The 20,706-nt window shown below is 36.8% G+C and overlaps 1 protein-coding gene across 8 annotated transcripts in view; it reads left to right on the top strand.

The window, feature by feature from the left end:
- The window catches only part of CDC42BPA (CDC42 binding protein kinase alpha), a 189,915-nt gene that overhangs the window by 48,756 nt on the left and 120,453 nt on the right, over window positions 1-20,706 (top strand). For all 8 annotated transcript variants that reach the window (XM_055725384.1, XM_055725381.1, XM_055725380.1 and 5 more), the window contains exons 3-4: window positions 13,560-13,651; window positions 20,138-20,221. In XM_055725384.1, coding sequence (XP_055581359.1) covers window positions 13,560-13,651; window positions 20,138-20,221 — 176 coding nt within the window. The remainder of the gene's footprint in view (window positions 1-13,559; window positions 13,652-20,137; window positions 20,222-20,706) is intronic.

The raw sequence follows: 20,706 nt of genomic DNA, 5'->3' as shown, positions 1-20,706 counted from the left end.
GCTGTTGTAGGCTGCATGGATTTCGCCATCTCTTCTGCTGCCCGCTTCCTTTTGAGGAGCACGCAAAGAGTGAGTTGTCAAGTCAGGTGATTGGTAGAGGTTCTGGATGCAGATGCACACTTGACCGCGAGAGTGTTGCTGCTTTTATCTCCATGTCACTCTTCTGACAGTAATTCAGGTATATTTACGTGTAAAAGATTTTGTTGGTTGTGATGATGCTTAGTCAAAATTAATAATTTAAAAATAAATCCAGGTCTGTCTGAGAGCAACGTTAAATCTAGAGGATGTAAACCAAATGTTTCTGAATACCACCTCTGTTACAATTCTTTATAGTAAGGACTACATTCTGCCCTTCTGGTTTGTTTGCTTTTTATGGAATAGCTGTAGAAAATGTACATAATGGCTATTGTAAATACCAGCCTTCCGTTTGCTGCTCTTTGTAAAATTTTTAATTTATCTGCCATCACTTTTTTTTTCTTCCAAATAATAAGTAATCAAAAATACCTTATTGTATGAAAGAGTCCTTTCCATTTAGGCAGCTAGATAAGCAGCCCATTTCCTCTGAATGAATACCGCTAAAGTTACTTACAGTAGTTACTGTATCTGGACTGAATTCAGGTTTTCCAGGTGTGTGTTTTTTATTGTACAGATGTTTTTTGAATGCACTTTGAGATAGACAGACAATGTTTAAACATTCAGTTTAATATTATATTTTTATGATCAACAGAGAAAGACTTGGGTGGAAAGAAATATCAATGTACAGTAGAAAGTTGGGAAGGTATAGATAGGTATGAATTGTGGATGAGTTGAATCTGAGCTGTTGGTGGGAAATGCATTTTGAGTTTTTGCATGTGCTGCATGTGAATGCTAAATTTTCCCTTATGTTTGCCATAATATAGGCCTCAGAATATTACATTTCGTTTCAGTAATCAGTTTTATTTGTTAAGTTATAACTAGAGAATTTGAAAATGGGCAACATATTAAGGGTTGGGTTTTTTTATGAGCAATGCTGTGAAGCCAAGTTATACCAATAACTATTAACAAAACTAATAGGAATGTTTTGTGGTGAATTTTGAGTAAATACAGAGTAACCATCTAAAAATAGCTGTTAATAAGGGCAGGAGTTGCCACACTTTCCTAAGGATTTGAGATCAGAAAAAAGTGTTCAGAGTGTGGGAGGGGAAACATTGCAGTTCTCATGTTTTGTTTTGTTTTTTAATAGTTAAGGGGTGCAGTGTGGTATTATGGAAGTAATCTAGATTTGACCTAGGACTTGACCCATTTGTTAAGAATAGTTTAAAAGTAATAAGCTGTGTTTGGCAATTATATGGATGGATGCATACATGACCCCTATGTTCAAATATAACTAATTCCAAATACACATTTGATACTTCATTGTGACTAATCTTCATTCTTAGTGATAGCATTTTGCTACTGTTTTCATATGGCTAAGTGTTAAGAATTTGTAGGGTTTGGATTTCATTTTGATCATCTTTCATCTTGTTGTTAAGCTTGTACTGATTTAGTAAGTTGCTCAAGAACATGGACTGAAATTGGTGGAGGAAAAAGAGGTGTCATGACAACCAGGTGTTTGAACTGGGGACTCTTGCTGAACAGGGAAAGGTGATGAAATAATCAGCAAAATGGGTTAGTCATATAATGTGGAACATAAATTGTCCATACTAAAAAGAAGTATTTGCTTTGCTTGCATTTTACCGTGAACCACTTCACTTGATCTTGTGATCTGTGCAACAAGAAGTGAGCTATGAATTCACCTCCCTTCAAGTACTTTTTTCATAGAACAAACCTTCTATGAACTGATTCCAGAGTGAAAGGTAATGAATTCCTAGCACTCACTTTGCTTATGACTTATATTTTTGAAATGTTTTATTACCTTTAACTGGAAGCCATTTTTATGAGAGTGCAGTTTCCTTTTAAATATTTATGCAATGTATCTAGATTGATACTATTTAGAAATTATAAGCAGTAACTAAATTTTGTATGTTACCTTGTTCTGAAGTGTGTTTGCTTCATTGAGGTAACTAAAGCAGTATTCTATCTCCTGAAAACTACTGCATTTGTATATAAATTAATGAATTTATGTTCTATGCTTTTCTGAAAATGTGTCCAACTTTCTTATTATCACATTACTTATCTCAAACTTGTTTATATGTGCTGTGTCTGGCCATGGCTTTTCCTTTCAAGTTTCTAGTAAACAAAACTTTTGAGATAAAACTTGGGTGAAAGCATTCAAAGAATTTTCAGAACTCAGTGACTATTTTATGCATTTTGTATTACAACTTGCAAAACAATTCTTCTCCAGTGCATCGGATGTGTGCAAGATCACCTCTTTTACCCATGTTTGGAGGGAAAAAAAAAGCATATAAAATTTTGAAAAAAATGCCTGGACTTGGCAGATGAAGAACAGTTTGTATTGATACGAATTCTTGGGTTTGATTAGTTTATAGTTTCAAACTGAGATATTTAATCCTTTGTTTACAGGTGGAATGTTAATTTTACTTGCTGTCTCTTTTTGTCTTAAGCTGATAAATAAAGCCATATAATCATCTTGTTACAAAATTGTGTTGTCATAGAAAAATTGCCTTTCATCAGTGTAGCAGTAAGTAAATGCTTTAATCTATGTAGCCTATCGTAACAGGCATACAGCAGTACAACTCTGTTACTACAGGGAGTAAGATTCAAAAAAGGCGCTTAATTTAGATTCAGCCCTGCAATTACATGCATGTGAGAGTTCATGGTTTTGAGTTCTGTGTTGTTTCTGACTCAGCATTGATGGGGTATCGAAATAGTGTACTCAGTAGCACGAAAGTCAGTTCAGATGTATGGCTTAGTGAATCCCTTCACTTATATTCATGAGCAACTCCAAAGGCTTAATTTGAAACAACATGCCTTTAAAAGATGATTTAAAAACCTTTTTTATGAACATAAGGGGGACTGAAAAACTGAACAGAGAAACTGAATAAAAAATAAGTTGATGTTTCTTTCTGGTTTCATAAACAATTTGGTCCATCAGTGATCTGGGTTCCAGAATTGTTCGTTACTGCATTCTTGGTGATACAAAGGATGCGTGGATCAAGGCAAAAAGGGCTGTGGTGCAAGAGTGTCTTACACACGCGCATGTGCACACACAGGCGTACATGGTTTATGTAGGAACTTACTACTTACAGAAGATGCATGCTGTAGGGTAGTTACAGGTGTTGGGAACTATATTTGTTATCTTCAAAATCCGAGATTGTGTTGAAAGCTTGCTTTATATTAATGGGGATCATTGATCTCTTTTGAAATACTAATAGATTTTAGTGATTCATCTGCACTGAAGATTGAATGATTAAAATTGCCATAAGGTGAAATGCGGTCAAAATAAAAATATCATAATCAGCATTATTTTGCAGTGATCACTTAATCAGGAAGAAAGCAAAGATGATTGTAGTTGAGAAATAGAGTGCCGGATCTGGTGCACAGTTAGGTACTTAAGCATTATGATATGTCTTTATTCTCAAGTGGGCCAAATCAAGTTTATTATAGGCAATTTACATTCTAATGGCACCGAACTTTCAAATGATAATTGTTTTAATTACATTAGTTTTAAGGTGACTGTGAAAGAGTGCTGAAGTTCTAGGATCTTTGAAGATCTTTAAAGAGCGCCATTAGTTTAAGAAAAGACTACTCTTAAAGTTGTAATTCCTTAAAATGTAGTGAAACTAAGGAGGGTTCTTGAAACATTGCTTACCAGCACATTTATTAGAATTCCTGTCTTTTTGTGTCAATGCAAAAGAACTATACAATAAGGAACATACTCAGTTGCATTACCCAGCTTGAATACAAGAAGCGAGCAAATGAGTAGTTTACAGTTCTTACAGGAGAAATAATAGATGGCAGTAAAATGGTGTGAGGTATGCATGGAGTGGGTACTTAAGCTGTGGAGGTGGAAAAATTTCTGTGAAGGTGGGAAGGTTGTTTTGTTTTCTTCTTTTGTCACTGGGAACTTGAAATTTGAATTAAAAAGCAGTTGTGGAGAATGCAGTAGTGTAGTTTTCATTGCACTTACAGTGGTTTAACACTCAGAAGCAGCATTTTACTGTGATGTATTTATGAAGTGCAATACTATCTATTTTCTTATTTTTACTAATTTCACAGTAACCCATATGATATATCAGGCAGTGCAAAACTTACTGCAAGCAGTGTTCAAAAATCACGGTTTATTTATTTGGATCACAAATGCTATTTTAAAAATATATCTAATGACAATGAGTAGTTACTACTTAAGAGAATTAAAAAATTGACTGGAAAATGTGTATTATTTTAACCTAGGCAAAGTTCCTTCTCCCAATATTAAGTTCTTACTATAGTTTTGAATATTTCCATTTGACATACGTTATAGCAGAGTAATTCTTGCTTTTATGAATTTTGAGTGTTATTTTAATGTTTGCATTTCAGTTTAATGCCAGGTATAGATGAATGCAGGACTTCATGTTACATCTTTAGTTGTGAATGTTGTCCATAGAGGCAGAATTAGGACTGTAGTTGTGTGCATTTGTACAATATTCACTACCCAGATTTCTCCAGTCCTGAGTCTTTTGAGATCTGTCGCAATGCAAATATAAACAAGTGCCAATGAAACCTGCTGTATATGAAGTGCTTATGGAGCAGGTTTATGCCATGCTTTTAAAGAGGAAACAAGTTATATTGTTAGATGGTGTGTCAGTTCATACGGTGGGTGCTTGCCTGCGACATCCTGAAGAGTTTGCCTGCTGTTAGAGCTCAGCTGCATTACTAGCCTTCTGCTCCGAGGCCCTCACAGCTTGTTGGGAAGCGTCTGTAATGATGTGCAGTGAATATGGGAGTAAAGCATCATGATGGAAGAGTGAGGCAGGACTCAAATGATTCATGTGTTGCGTGAGACTTGACAAGTGTGCATTTTGACAAGTCCTAAGTGTAAGTATATGCTAAGAATACATGGCTACACAAACAAGTCATTTTGAGAGGAGGGTTTGTGGAGTATCTGCTCAGCCCCCTTCTCACAAGGGTCAGAGCATATCCTTTAACTAATGAAAAGGGCTTTCAGTTTTACAGAGCTTTTACAGCTTTTATTCCTCAAAAATGAAAATGAATAATGTTAGTTGCACACTTAAGATGGAACGAAGCTCTCTGTATCGGCCAAAGAAAATGAAGCACCTGATCTCACTGTATTTGCTTTATATAGATGACTGTAAAAACAGTCTTTCCTTTTAATTTAATTTAAAATTCTGAAGTAAAAGGCAGGCAGGCAGATGTTGTGTAGCTCAAGTCGTTTGTCAGTCACAATTTAATGAAAAGTAAAGGCACTCAAGACTGCTGGTGATAAAAGGAGAACAGAAACGAATCAGGGAATTTGAGAAAGGGTGATGGCAGGGCATCATCACCGGAACTGGGACTTTGGAAGAGGGACTGTAGCTGGGTAGACCAGAGTTTGAAATAAGAAAGAAATGAGAGAACTAGCAGAACTTTGCTCGTAGGGTGGCTTCTGTGACTGGCAGGGCAACTGGATGGGGGCCTGGAGGTAAAGAGAGACATTAGCAGACCAATACAAGAAGCAAGCAAGGTACAGATGTGAAGAAAACTGAGGTGACCGTGGGCAGAAAACATCAGGTGTGGTGGCAAAGATGTGTAGGGACAGGACAGAGTGATACTGGATGACAGGTCTTGTGGGAGAGGTGGGGACTGAATAGTTGAGAAGGAAAGTGTTGGGATGAGGCGTCACAGCAGGGAAGAGGTGAAAATGGATCATGTTTGTGAGAGGCAGGAGAAGGGAGTGTAAGGCGGGCTGCATTATTACACAGATGTTTGAGTATCCCTTAAAAATATTTCTTTCTCCACCTTTGGAAATGGAACAGGAGACTCCTAAAGTGCTGTGAAATACCTGGGAATCTGAGCAGAGAGGTCTTCATTGGTGCTGGTGCATGCAGAGTGTGACAGCCTGCAGCACTTGGTCTTTTAGTCGGTGAGGATCGTGTACTGGATGCCTGTGTTCTGTGGACAAAAGTTGCTAGTTTTCCTCTGGTAAAACACTTCTATGTTGTTATAGTATGCAGCAAAATTTTGAGAGAGAATTAATTTCTATTTTTTAAATGAGAGTTTTCCTTTAATATTCCTTCAGTAAATCAGAATTTATTTGAATTACAAATAAAATGTATGTCTTGAACAATACTTTAGGGATACAAACCCATAAATGCACAACAAAGGAAATGACAGAATTAATGATGCCTCCACAGCTACCTTGACAGAGTGTGTATTACAGGCTTCTAGTGTGGTCACAAAATACCTGTTCTTTAGAGTGGAGCACTGTTACTTGACATGCAATTATTTCTACAGCCCCACACCCCCCTTTTTTGTTCTCTTCTTCTTGAAAATTACTGTGTGGTTGTACACTCTTTGTTTATTGTGTAATATTTGATTTTTTTCCCCCCTGATATTCATCAATATATAATATTTCTCAATCAGTAAGGTAGTATTTTTCAAAAGCCTAGTCAGATCAGACTATGTTATCTCTTCTACGTAATAAAAAGTACTGCATTGAGGGGCTAAGACTTTTACTTAAAGTATTCATTTTTAATGCCTGTTTTTATTTTCCTTTTTGAGAACATTTAGTAATTCTAACTACAGGTCTGATTGACTTTATTTACAGCTTAAACGTCCAGCATTTTTTGGCAGTCAGATACCAACATATTGAGTTAAAGTGTCAAATACTGAGGAATGCAAAGTTTAAGCTTGACTGTCAGAAGTGTGATTTTAATTGACTTATCTCCAGCTCCATGACAGCACGAGGGATGGAGTCTAAGCAGTGTTCTGCTGTATAAGCTTAAGACCACCTTTTTCCTCCTTTTTTAGCCATTCAGGCTTTTTAAATGTCACAGAACTTTTTCTGTCTGCTCTTGATTTGCTCCCAGATCATTTCCCCGCTCTTTACTAGGTGGAACAGGAGTCCTATAGTAAAGATTTTACTGACTGTGCTACAAGAATTGCATCAGAATTCTAATGCGCAGCAGGATGAATTAAAATTCAATGTTTCACTTTGCTCTAGTATAATAATATTTAAACATAGGGTGGTTTACTGAAATTCTTGTGATGAGAAAGAATGGTAATATAAAAAAAAATGGTCGTATCTTGATGTGGTATAGAAGTGTTGCCCAGATTTGCAGTGGGTGTTTCATGAATGCAGGGATTATTTTTCATCCAAGTCTGGAGAGGAAAAAAACAGAACTACTCTCGTATGTTTGGGAAAGATATTTTATTTCTCTTTCTGATTCTAAAGTTCCTGTTGAAGGATCTTTTGTGGTAGCTGTAGCCAAAGATATCTGGATGGTCTCCACTTGACCTAGATGAGAACAGATTTCTAACCTTCCCCCCCTCCCCCCAGATGAATAGGATCCAGAATATTGTGTCTGTCTATACCGTAGTACAGGAATTTGTGGACATGCTTCTCATTCTTGGAAAATGCCAGATTCTTAACTTGCACTTAAGAGATGTTGGCACTTAAACGTTCACCAGGAAAAACACATTAAAAATGTTCTGATGGAGCGAAAACTGAATCTTAACTGTTAGAACTAAGAATGGTATTTGTGGCTTATATTTTTTACACTGCCTTAACTAATGTTCTGTGGTTCAGCTTACTATTGCTGTCTCTCTACAGTGTTTTGCCCCTGCTTTCCTCCAGGGAGTTGGCAGAAACTGCAACAAAGCTTTCTTGTGCTGTTTTGCCAACCTTAGGTGGGTGGAGAGGAGAGATTTCTTTTCAGTCTACTCTCAATTATATTAGGCTTTAAGCAGCTCTGCCTTGCTGATTGTCAGTTATTTCTCTGTTGTTTTGAGAAATGCTGTTTATTTTGGGAGGAGTATTTTCTTACACCTCCTTCCTGGAGTTTTTTGAAACCTCCAGCTATGGTCTGTCTTCAGTCAAAAATGATATTTATACATTTCATGATCACAGCTGATAGAAGCCAGTGGAAAATAAAAACTTTGGGTTTGGACTGAGCCAGTAAAATAAAAACACTTGTTAAATTCCTTCCAGGAATTTAGCAGAAATTTCAAAACTGCAGAAGGCTTCTAAAAACGTATTTTATTCTGCTTTGTTCTTTTTTTCGTTTTGTAATTTTTTTTTTCTGTTTCAAGGACAGCATTAGGAAGAATCAGAGAGCCTTCTGGTATCCAGTGAAGTTGACAGTCTGTTAGGTTATGTGTTGGGTTCTTTTCTCCTTTGCGTGGGAAAGCTCTGTATGTATTTTTGTAATTAAGTTTTAACTAGCAAAGGAAAGGGGGCTTTGTCTTGAATCGGCAAGTAGCTAGTTTCCCATGGTGGCTGTTTTCTTTTCCATTATATTTCCTTCATAGTGAACTTTCATCATTACTGTTGGCAATTCTGGTGGATACAGCTTTTAATTTCTGTATCTTTGGCTTGACATGGTATTTTACATTCTGCAGTGGGCAGAAGACTGGGTTTGCTGTGTGATACCTGGATCACTAAGGAAGTATGTTTTGCAGTTCTGTTGGGAAGCAAGACGTGGGTGTCTTACTGAGAGCTGCCAGTGGAGGATAGAGTGTTCCATCTGAGCAGGGTTAGCTAGCCTGTTTATCCAAAAAGCAACTGGGGCATCAGTGAGGCACCAAGAGGAATTCCTAAACACTGTCCTGTTCTGGTGGGGTTTTGGTTGAGTTTTTTTTTCCCCCCAATTTAAATCAGTTGCGGGGACCCATTTTCAACTGCTGCTCTTCTCCAGTTCTACAGCCCTTCCTTTAAACAGTCAACATGATTTTCATCTCACTTAGGTTTAATTTCAACCCATGGTTACAGCAGCTCTGGTTTGCGGCAGTGCTTTGCAGGGGAGGGAGAGGGGCATTAGCAGGTGAGGGAGGAAGAAGGCGCTCACCACTAGCTCCCCTCCCCCAGCTAGCAGGTTAATGCTGAAAAAGTCTGAATTTCAGGGTTAGCCCTGCCCAAACTCTGCAGACAGAAACCAGGAGCTCAAGGGGGAGAGAGCAAGGAAAGAGCATGAGACTAACCCTGCAAATAAAGCAGATACTGGTTTGACTTTGTTTGGTATCACATGTATAATCCCAGTACTGAACTGTACTGGTTTATCAACCATGTTGCTGTACTCCCTGTGTCAGGTCTTCAGGAAACGGACTTTTATCTTCAGGAGTTTAAAAATTAAACCCTGTGGTATTAAGTGTGCTGTAAGTAATGCTAGTAACTGCTCCCCCGTGGTAAATATGATAAATAGACTGTTGAAGCTCAATGTCAGTACTGCAGAACCCATTGTTTTGCCTCTCTTCTGCTTGACAGTTGTTGTAATAAAGTCCTCCCTTTTCAGGGCCGGGGGGTAGAGCGTATGCTCCTCTGTGCCTGGCTTGGCAGCTGGAGTCCTGCTGACTGTTTATTCGATGTGCTTAACATGTTACTTTGGGTGAAGTTCTAGTTAATTTCAAACACTTGTTCAATTCTTTTACTGATGTTTATTGTTTGAATGAATTATAAGCATAAGTGGAGTGAGTGGCTAGAACATAAAATGTGGGGAAAGGCCCACAGAATTTAATAACTTGAATAGTCATGACAGGTTCGCTTTGTTTGAAAAAAACAGCTTAGCTTACTAGTTCAGTACGCTGGTTACCCCTGAGGGTGAATTTGGAGATTGTTTTTGTTTTTTTTTTCTTGCCACGTGTAATTGATGAAGTGCAGAGAGTCTTGCCAAGAGTGGGGTGGTGCAGTTTTGCCAGGCAGGCTGGGATCTGAATTATTGACCAGGTGGGGTGGTGGTGGCCAGGGATTTTGTAGAACGGTTTTTATAGGTAACGTATCTATCTATCTCCTCCACAGTGATTGATAGCAATGTAGAGTATTTCTCAGAGTAGCCTCCTCCACAGAGTCTGTGACTTGTCAGCTTGTGACCATAGAAAACTTGCTGGCAAATTTGAAAGTTCTGTGTAATGAATTTTGGTTCCTGCTGAACTGAAAAAAATCCAGGAGCATCTGGGGGACATGCTGCCCACACTTAGCCTGTGGTTTGGAGGAGGAAGAATTCTATTTGGCGCAGCAAACTGCTGGTCCCTAATCTGTATCACACATGGCTAGCAACCTTGAAAAGGGATGTCTGTTCAGAAACATCGGCTATCCCTCTGTATATTTCTGTAGGTTGAATGAAGTACCAAGGGAAATGCCCATACTGCCTTTTGCTCTCAAAAAGCTGCAGTGTGTCACTCTGATACCAATGAACACGGAAACTGCAGCCCCTTCTGACAGAGGGTGGTGGTGTTTTATGTTCACTGTATGATGAATCTGTTTAGGGGGATGGGGATGTAAACAGGGCAGGGCTGCAGACCTGTATGTTTTAACAAAGCTGCATCGCAGGGTCCCCTTTGAGCACATTGCATTTTGAAAACAGTTCCCTGACCTTACAGTTTGCTGTCTTCGTAACAGCTCATATGACATTGCCAAACTAGTTGCAAAAAGTCTGCCTGTTAACCTCATAGTCTGGAAAGCTGGATGTATGAAGCGGCTGTCTGAAGATATGCCTTCCAAGCCCCTTGGCCAGGCCAAGTTTTCTGTAGTTAAGATTGTTGTTGCCACAAGAACAGCAGATGTTTGCGCAGCAGACAAACAACATTGATGATAAAACAAATTGACCTTTTTTGGAACAAGCTATTTGGAGCACATTCCTAGGGAAATTCTTTTTTTTTTTTTTTTTTTTTTTTCTTCTGTTTTTTCCTTCTCCCCCCCTCCTTCTTTCCTTTTCTTGGACTGTATCTTTCTTCATAAAACTGCTTGGCTATACATTGACATGTCTGTTGCTAGAGGTGATTAAAAAAAAAAAAATACAGAGAAGGTTTTAAAAACTCTTCCACTAACACTGGTGCTGCAGATCATTAAATCTAATCCAAACCTATTTTTGTCGGCCATATTTTACTGAAGTAGTTATAATGATGTTTATTTTTCCAGTGTCCCTATGGGAACCCTGGAAGATTTAAAAATGTAATAATTAAAGAATGACAGGCCTTCCCTTACAATATAAAGTGAGGAAGAGTTTTGTGGTTTAAGCAGCTATGCTGCTGCTTGTTAACAAGATATTTTGCCTTGTATTCTAGCCAGGCCTATAATGGTCAAAAAATGTTGAAGTTGAGAACTACACGTTTGTTTTTAATCAGTTGTTTTTCAAGTTAAAAGTCTTTAATGGCTTGTTTTAATTTGTTTAGTAGTATTAATATTTGTATTAAATCATTTGGTACAGTACAGCTGAGGCTGTGTCACTACTTTTTGTTGTCACTTACTTTTTCTATTCCAAGACCTTTCTTTTAAGGTATAAAAGACAAATTGAAAGTTTGGGGAATCTCTGTGAACTTGAGTAATACTTTAAAAAGTATTTCAGATGTACTATTAAACCTGTTTTAGTTGTATAGTTAAGTATTTTGAATAATATTATTATAAACTTGAGGTAAAAATATCACTAAATTGAAAATCTTAGCGTTGTGTGCACCTTTACTATTTGCATCTAAACCGTAGGTTTTTTAATCATAAGCTGATGTTCCTGTATCTATAATAAATGTAACTCCTGGTAGAGAATTGTTTCCTGGTATCAGGAATTTTTGGAACCTCTGGGATTGGTAAAGGTTTTCATCCATTGAACTAATTACATTAGTGGAGGTGTGTTGTATTGCTTTATGGGAGAAACATAAGAGGCTGCATTTCTGCATTGTTTTTCACATGTGATTTACAATGCTAATCTAAGGACTAGGATAAAGAAGTTTTTTGTGAGTCTTTTTAGGTATTAAAACTACAGGTAGCTCGCGTCTTGACTTAGTTTTATAAACTGCCTTGCTAAGTAGTAGGCAGTAGGCTTTTGGACAAGGATTTTGTAGTGCCTTGAAGGGGTGTGTGTTAATATCAAAATTCTAAATTGAATGGCAGGTTATCTCTGTCAGTATCAGGGTTTGGGTTTTTTAAGCAGGATTAGTTCATAACATTAGAAGGACAAAATACTGAATTCCAGGAGAGGCCAAATTTGGTTTCTTACATGTGTCTAGATATAATTTGGTTGTTATGTAGGGTCATTTGCTTTTGGAGCTTTTGAAAACCAATTCCCATTTATGTTTAAAACATTGTTCTGATCAAATTGTTCTGCAGTATGATACTTGGTAGCATTCTTCACTTCAAGTAAAGCTGTGCTAATTCCGTCATCCTCTGTATAGATAGAAGTGGACATAGGTGGGTCCCTGTACCATGAAAGCATAATCTAAACATTTTTGTGGTCCATGTGAAATGGCTACCTTATGATGGGCTTTTTTGTTTCCTTCTTGATCCAAGTATATGATGGTCAGTGCCTTGTCTGTTACAAAAATACTGTCTCTGTTCTATCCATATGAAACTGTGGGTAAAGTATCTGAAGTTGCTTGTTCAAAGATCATTGAGAAAAACTGCCTTTGAGCCAGAATCTGAAATTAACGTTTTCTGAGACTCATTCCACTCCTGCGTACACTGGCTTATACAATGTTCTTTTATGTGCAACTTTCATGAACCGTATTTACTGGAGCTTCTGTTTTAGTAGTAGATTTCATAGTGTAAAGTATTAAGCATGATTTTAAAACAATTATTTTAAAACCAACTCATTTTCCTGCCTAGTTATTTTAGTAGTTGCATTTTTTGTCTTCTTTAGCAAAGGTTGTGTTACGTGGTTTTTGAGGTAGAGTTATCAGTAACTTGGCTGCTTTGCATGCATGCAGAGAGCATGCATTAATGAACCAGGACGGGTTTAGTTGTAGTGCTCAGCGGGGCTGAGAAAGGGGAGCAGTCCTCCTGATACTGTTTCATTGCAAAGAACGCTGGGGTTACCTGACTGGAATACAATACCCCATTTTGCGTACTGCTTGCAAAGATCTTGTAACAAGAGGGGAGAAGGAAGGTGGAAATGAAGCTTAACTTTACATACTTGGGTTTTTTCCATTGAATGTATTAATAGTGTCTTGCGTACAACTCTTCTTGCTTCCAGAAGCCAAGAATTTATTACTACATCTTGAAGAAGTGGTCTCCAAAAATATTGCATGTCTAGGTCAATATTACTCTTCCAGTTATCATTCATCAGCATTTTTTTTTTAATTGAATAAAATATGTTTTTCCTGTTTGGCAGATAAACTAATCTTGTCCGAAGTGAATTCCTCATTCTATTATATTTTGCTTTTGCAATCAAAGTTAACATACAGCACAGAGGCAATGAATGTCTGTGAACTCACAAGACTGTAGAAAAAAAATATTTTCTTTCTTTAATTTTTTTTTAAAAAAGCTAAAGCAAACTTCATAAGCTTTTTCTCGCTTAGTTCTTACTGGTCAATATTTCTCGCTTTAAACTTCATTATGTTACATTAGGGAATATAGGTGTGTAAGCCAAATATCTGTTGTTTTCAGGGCTCTAATTACACCTATTTTATGTTACTGTTACCTTGTTTGGTTGGTGGGTTTTTTTTGTTTTGGTGTGGGTTTTTTTCCCCTAAATGATGGATATTTTCTTTTGTTTCAGCCAAACCTTTTACATCTAAAGTGAAACAGATGCGACTGCATAAAGAAGATTTTGAAATCCTGAAGGTGATTGGTCGAGGAGCCTTTGGGGAGGTATGTATGTGAAGGAGGTATTGAATAATGCTTTTGCAAATCTGCAGCACTGAGGAGAGACAGTTAATAGCAATTTACTGATGTACAGGTTTTTGCATTGTTTAGCCATAATGGATATTGTAGGCCCACCTAATGTTTGATGCAAGTACTTTTTGATTTATACATTCTTTGACAGTTCTTTTTAAGTCTCTTAAATTTGGAGAGAAGGCAAGTTCACATGGATTAAAAGGCCATGTTTCAACTGTCTGATTATAAATCATTTGCTTGTTTCTAATTCTTTCCAGTCAGCAGGCAGAGGCCAGTGAGTTACTGATGGTATAAAGATCTAGCCATTTCTAATCATCTTAATAACTAAATGGTCTGAAAGCAGTTTTCAGCAACTTAAATAGCCAAATATTGATATTGACATTCTAAGAACACAGAGAAATCTCTACTCATGTCATTTAGTTTCCTATTTTTAATGACTGTATATTTTTTCCTCTATTTCTTTTAAAGAGTTTAGCAAATGTTTGTTTCTTTTTCAGTTGTCATCTACTGCTATCAAACTATACAATTTTTTGTTGCTTCTGATTAAGCTGTCAAACAAGGCTGTTAATCACTAGGTTTTTCAGTAGGTATGTCAGATTATATAGTTTGAGGAACCTGAATAAATGTTAGCTTTCTGCCTGTCCTTCTTGATTATATTAGGTGCACAGGCTTTGTTCCTCATACAGGAGACTACGTATGCAGAAAGAGCAAGGTAATGTATGACAGTGCCTTGAATTTTTGATAGCCAAATATACTGCAGATGGGAGGAGTATGTAAAGGTTCTGCATAAGGTGCTCCATACAGTTTGAAAAAATGTTTGAACTGAAACCCAAAGTGTAAGAAAAATTTTCTCAGCAATGTCTTAACAGGTTTTGGAACTGGAAATATTTTCTTTTGGTTTTTTGAGTTCTCTTTGGTATGAGAGCATCTCTGGAGGCTCTATGGCATGTGGCAGATAAGAGTTGGTTTCAGGTTCACTTACATGTTTGCATCATGTGAGAATTAGTCTACTAGTCTGTAGTTACGGAAGAAAAGAATTCTATAGGTAGTATGTAAAGAACAGAAATTTTTACTGTAGGGTGTGTCACTGCATACTCTGATGATGCAGACATGCAAATATCATTGGGCAACTGTAAAAACAGCAATAAAAGAGTAGTATTTATTTAGCTACTTTCAGTTGGTTTTGCTCCATCTGGAGTAATGCTTATCTATGAAGGAGACTGGAGGCTGAAGTTAGTCATGGATAATTTATCTTTAGTCTAAACCTCTGCAACAAACAGAACGTTGCGTGCTCCATTTTGATGTAAACGCTTTTGCTTAAAACATCAGCTTTTCTCAGTGCTGCCATAGTAGTTGCAGCTCAGTTCATGTACAGATTGTATAAGATGTAAGCAAAATCACTGATGTAGGTGCTTTCTTGTCAGAAGAATCGTATGTGAAACCTGTCTTACATTGTTTTTAAGAGAAGCCGGTTTTGTCTGCTACATCAGCATCAAACTCCACAGCAGCTAAACCACAAAGAAACTGTAGTTCTTTCTCAGGAAGCTTTTTTGTGGTGAATCATCCCATGAATAGTGAGAGTGTAACTTTCCCCATCCTTTTCTGGGGACAGTCTAATTGATTCGTTCTCTTTTAGGAACAGTGTTTCTTTCTAATTCCTTATCTGAGAAAGATAGCGTGACTCTACTGAATTGTCGAAAATCTTGACTTAAAAGAGGAAGACTGAAATTCTCTCACTGAAGGTTTTGTACTAAACATTTGCAGGGATATATGTTAAATTTTCTTACTAGCTTAAAGAAGACAAGCTTCAAGTCCTACACAGACATATGTCTTAAGAAAACAAGTTCTGTATGAAATTACTAATTTTCCTTTAAAATAACCAGTAAATATCCAAGCAAAGAGGAGAACGGTCCCTGAGAAAAGGACCACCAAATTTTACTGCTACTTAAGCCACCAAAAACTATATTAATATTAAATTGCCGAATACTTGTATGATTCAGTAGACTACAGTAGTTTACTGAGACAGATTAAGAAATCTGAAAGAATGTATTTTCTTTCCAGCAAACTATTATTGAGACCAAGGTTGCTTTAGGTTACTGGGAGGAGTAATTTTTGTCTCCTGAATCAACATAATTCTGAAATTCTGTAGACTACAAAGTAAGTGCAAGTTTTTTTTGGCACAGTCTCGGACTTGTTCTTATTTTGATTTTACGCTACTCAGTTTCTTCAATTTGCATAGTCAAGAAATATTTCCCTTTTTGTTTTTACAAGTTTGATGTAGTCAAGAAGTAGTTTAAACTATTTATTGCTTGCAACTGTAAGAGTTCATTGTTCCTAGTTTTCTTTTTCCCTTTACCCTGCTTACTGTCAGTCTGGTAATGCTTGCTTTTTGTCAAATTAATGACATGCACCCTTCCCACCACATGCATACATTTACTTATTTAAATTTTTATGTTAGAGAATGCTGTCTTTAGAAAACACAGATGTTTTGCTTGGAGGAGGAGGAGGATGATGATTATCCTGGTAAAATGAGTAATGTGGGCATCAAGTGTTTCGTTGTGCTGGCTTTGGGCAGCATGGTTTGAAAAACTTAAGAAAAAACTCTATAAACAAGGAGACTTTAAACTTGGGATTTGAAGGATGCTGCTAGGAAAGGTGAAGCAACTGGCCAACAGCTCTTAGCAGTGTCTTTCAGCAGTATGCAAGTGTGGCTTATTGAAGGTTCTAGCTGATACTAAAATATTCAGATTATTCTATTACTGCTTTAAAAATAAACAAACAAAATCCCAAAAAACTTCAGTGCTTCCTTATGCAAGCAAATATTATGTCATTATGTTGTTGATATTTTGAAGACTATGAATTTTGTAGCTCTGAGCACTAGTTGGTTACTCCTAAATTTTGACATCCAGTTAAGAACAGTAAGATTGCCTCTTCCTCTTTCTGGAGGGCTGTGTACTCTTGACAAACAAGAAAACCAGTGCTGAGGCTTTTTTTGTTGTCGTCTTTTTTTCTTTTTTCTTTTTTTCTTTTTTCTTTTTTTCTTTTTTCTTTTTTTCTTTTTTCTTTTTTCTTTTTTTCTTTTTTCTTCTTTTTTCTTTTTTCTTTTTTCTTTTTTCTTTTTTCTTTTTTTCTTTTTTCTTCTTTTCTTTTTTTCTTTTTTCTTTTTTCTTTTTTTCTTTTTTTCTTTTTTTCTTTTTTCTTTTTTCTTTTTTTCTTTTTTTCTTTTTTTCTTTTTTTCTTTTTTCTTTTTTCTTTTTTCTTTTTTCTTTTTTCCCTCCCCATTTCAATTTTAATAGCTTCTGTGTCAGCTTTTTTTTCTGTATAAGACTGTTGCTTTTTAAGCAAAGGAAATGTGCAGACATGTACCGTAGAGACAAGTAGCTGAGTTTGGGGCAGAAGGTGTCTGACAGCGTGCCAGACTGTACTGCTGTTTGTGGGAAATATGGAAAACTGTTGAAAGAATGGGGAAAAAAACCTATCTGACTAAACCAAGATGTTTACATCAGCACATACCAATCATTTTTTGTTGGGCTGCTCACAGGAAAATATAAATTTAAAAAACCTCCAGCCTTTAAAAGTCCAATTTTAAGAAATTCCAGTAGCAAGACACATCAGGATTGCTAGACAGTAATGATTACCCTTTCTTCTGTCTTGACAGCTTCACTTGGGGAAGGGAGAAGATCAAAACGGCACTCCGTGTATATGCGTTTTGTGTATGTTGTATATACTTTTGTGTGTGTGTAAACACTGCCTGGGTCTGTAATGATGTTTCAGAATTTGTTTTTACAATTAGAAACTGCATCAGGCTGCTTATTGCTGAAACGTTAGGTGGGGTTTTTTTTGCAGTCCCAAAATAAGCATTTTAGGTTTTACTTTCATAAAGCACTGAGACACCCCCAAAAAGGTGCTATAATTGCAGATAAATGTCTATGATCTTTTTGTACAGGTGTGTGTGGTGGTTATTGTTATGGAATAACATAAATGGAATTTCATAGCTTTGTTCTTTATAAATGCTTTTTCAATATATTACATGTTCACAGAAGGTACCAAACCCTTGTTCTTGTCACTGAAAGCCTATGCTCCAGCTGTTGACCAAAGGCAGTGCTGTAGCTCTTTTGTTTCTGTCCGAGTGAATGCTGTATAGGAGACTATGAATTTAGGCAGCTGTGCAATTAGCATAAGTCTTTCAATAACCAAGTCTTCTGCAGAATAACACAGCCTTTTACTGAGCATACTACAGGCAAGAAAGGAAATCCTGAAGTTGGACTTGAAATACATGTGTTATCTTACGCCCCTGGATGCCTATACTGCAACACTTAATGGTGGAGAAAAACCTACTTTCTAGGCTGGGCAGCAGCAGCAGTTTAGGCAGCTCTAGGACCAAGCATCCTTTTCATTTTTCCCTACAACAGTTGCAAACCCCTTCAAAGTCTTTAGGACAAAATTACATTATAGCCTCGTACCACAGATTGTGTGGTGCAGAGGGGTCCCTATCATCCAAGATGTGATACAGTTCAGATGCTGACTAGTTTCAATGTTAAGGCTTTCTTCTCCTGCCATTTCTTACTAGAAATCGATACAGATACGGCTTATCAAAGTTACTAGCTAAAACTAGCTTGAAAAGTAAAAGGAGACTCAAGATTGAAATTCATATTGTGGATTATATGTCACTGTGGATGATTCATCTTTCCTTCCTAAAAAAAAAAAGAAAGTGATGCTTGGTCTTGGGGTGCCATGCATACGAGTGTAGACATTCTTTATCAATGAAAATAGGTTATAGTCTAAAGTAACAATCTGGTTTTGTGTTCTGAATCTGAAAGTACCTTGAAGAATCCCGTCTGAACTGGAACCTCAATTTTTATGCATGAAGTAATCTTTAAAAATTTTGGTTCATAAACTCGTTTAAATAAGTAAATGTAGTACCTTTCTGCCTTCTCTCTTTTTTTCTTAATCTCCCCTCCGCTCCCACCCCCCTGCAACTCCAGAAGGCAGCAGTGTAAAGAGCAGGGCTGATAATGCATTGCTGCACAGATGGGGAGTGACAGCTGCTTTGTCTCTGAGTCTGTAGCTAAGCAAGAGGTACACTTTTAGATGTGCTTTAGTTTAGACATCTGAGTATTGTAGCCCTTCAACCTGTGCTTCTGCCACATTCATGAAGCTGTTGCAGCTGATGACCTGTTTGAAGGTGCTTGAAAGAGGTTTGTATGACACTTTCTTCAAACTGTCTGATCCTGTATTTTCTTTCCTGTTGTCACTGTTGCACACGTAGCTGGTTTACTGATTATAAAAGAGGTGGAAGGAATATAGGATTCAACCTTAGTATTTTTTTGTCACTGGCCTGCAGGATGAAGATGATGGTAATCTGTGTGACAGCATGTTGGTTTGTAACCAGAAGCACACAGAAACAAACTTTAATCCGCTTAAGCCTTAAGATTTATTTGAAAGGGAAGAAGAAGAATGGGATAGCTGGAGAATAATTGTTAAAATGTATTGTTTGTTGAACTTTTATACAGTTGGGACGGTAGCAGTACTGGTCTGGTCTAGTTCTGATCAGCAGCACAGAGTCTGTGGCAGAGTCATGGCCATTTTGGGTAAGACACAGCTTTCTATACCCAGGGATGCCTCAACTGTGAAAACACATTTGTGTAAACTTCTTCCCTTCCTCCTTCCTACATATATTCCATGTTAGCTTTTATTATAGCTGAACAAAACTTAATTTTCTCAGAAAAGGACTGTGTTGGTTAGCTTTGTAAATTTATTAATAGGCCTATGTACCTAATGTTTCAGAAGCACTGAGAGCAAGGGGAGTTTTTGTTTCTCAAGTTTTACTTCTCTAGAAAATGTGGATTTCACTGTTTCTCTGGCATGGACAGCAGACATGGTAAAAAATACAGACATTCAGGTGGAAAAACACGAAGTAATACTTCACTGTATCTTTGAAGAAAGTAGAGTGCAGGGTTTGAAATGAGAGTGGCAGTTGTTTTGTGGCAAACCTAAAGACTGATTTGTGTCTAAACCTAAAAGGTATTGTCTATTTTGATTTAGAGGTTACTACGTTGTTGTCTTTTCTTGTCAGTTCTGTAATTTAAATTATTGTGTAGGACTGAAGTCCAGGAACAAAAAGCTTACAGCTAGTGATAGCTTCATGATAGTATGATAGAGCAAGAAGTGTGATGGTGAGAAATACTGTTGTTCATCTACAGTCACCTAGAAAAATTAATACATAATTAGTGTGATGCATAATGTAAGTTTAAAATAGACTTGGAACTTGCACAGAATAAATATCCTGTATTGTTGTGATGTTACTCTTTCTAGTTGGGGATGGTATGGTATTGTGTGGATAGAAAAGCCAAGTGTCCAGAACACTGAAGAAAAAAACTCCAGAACCAGAAGATTTCATAAAAATCAAAACAATATCCATTTTCATGTTTTAACTTATCTTCTATTTATCTTTTCCAGGTTGCAGTAGTAAAATTGAAGAATGCAGATAAGGTTTTTGCCATGAAGATACTTAATAAGTGGGAGATGCTGAAGAGAGCTGAAGTAAGATCACAGTAATATTTTCTATAATCATGCACCGCCTTACTCTGCTAAATAGTTACTTCTCTTTCCTTCACATAATACTATGTATATAGAGGGATTGACGTGCTTCAATACTTACTGGCAATATGAAGATTAATACTAAAATAAGCTTAAAGTAGTTAATGAGAAGGGTTAAAATGACATAGAATCTTGACTTAGGTGGGGCTGGGTGTTTTGGACATTATATCTTTTCTATAATTGCACAAGAGTTACTGACTACACAAGCAATCTTTTAATGCACTTATTCCAGGAATGTAGTTTTTAGCAAGTATTTTCCATGGTGAAAGGTAGTTATTGAGCTATAAAAAGGTAATTACTGAGCTGTAACTCACAAAGCCTATTAGATTATCAGTAGCTAGAACTTAGTCAGGGTCTAGTTTGTAAACTGAAAAATCAGAAAGATAGAAGTTACAAATAAAGTGCATGTTTCATAAAAATGTACATCT

This window comes from Falco cherrug, chromosome 13, assembly GCF_023634085.1.
Source record: "Falco cherrug isolate bFalChe1 chromosome 13, bFalChe1.pri, whole genome shotgun sequence".
In the NCBI taxonomy this organism is placed as follows: domain Eukaryota; kingdom Metazoa; phylum Chordata; class Aves; order Falconiformes; family Falconidae; genus Falco; species Falco cherrug.
The sequence above is the reverse complement of the archived record's forward strand: the minus strand, read 5'-3'. Positions and strand labels throughout refer to the sequence as shown.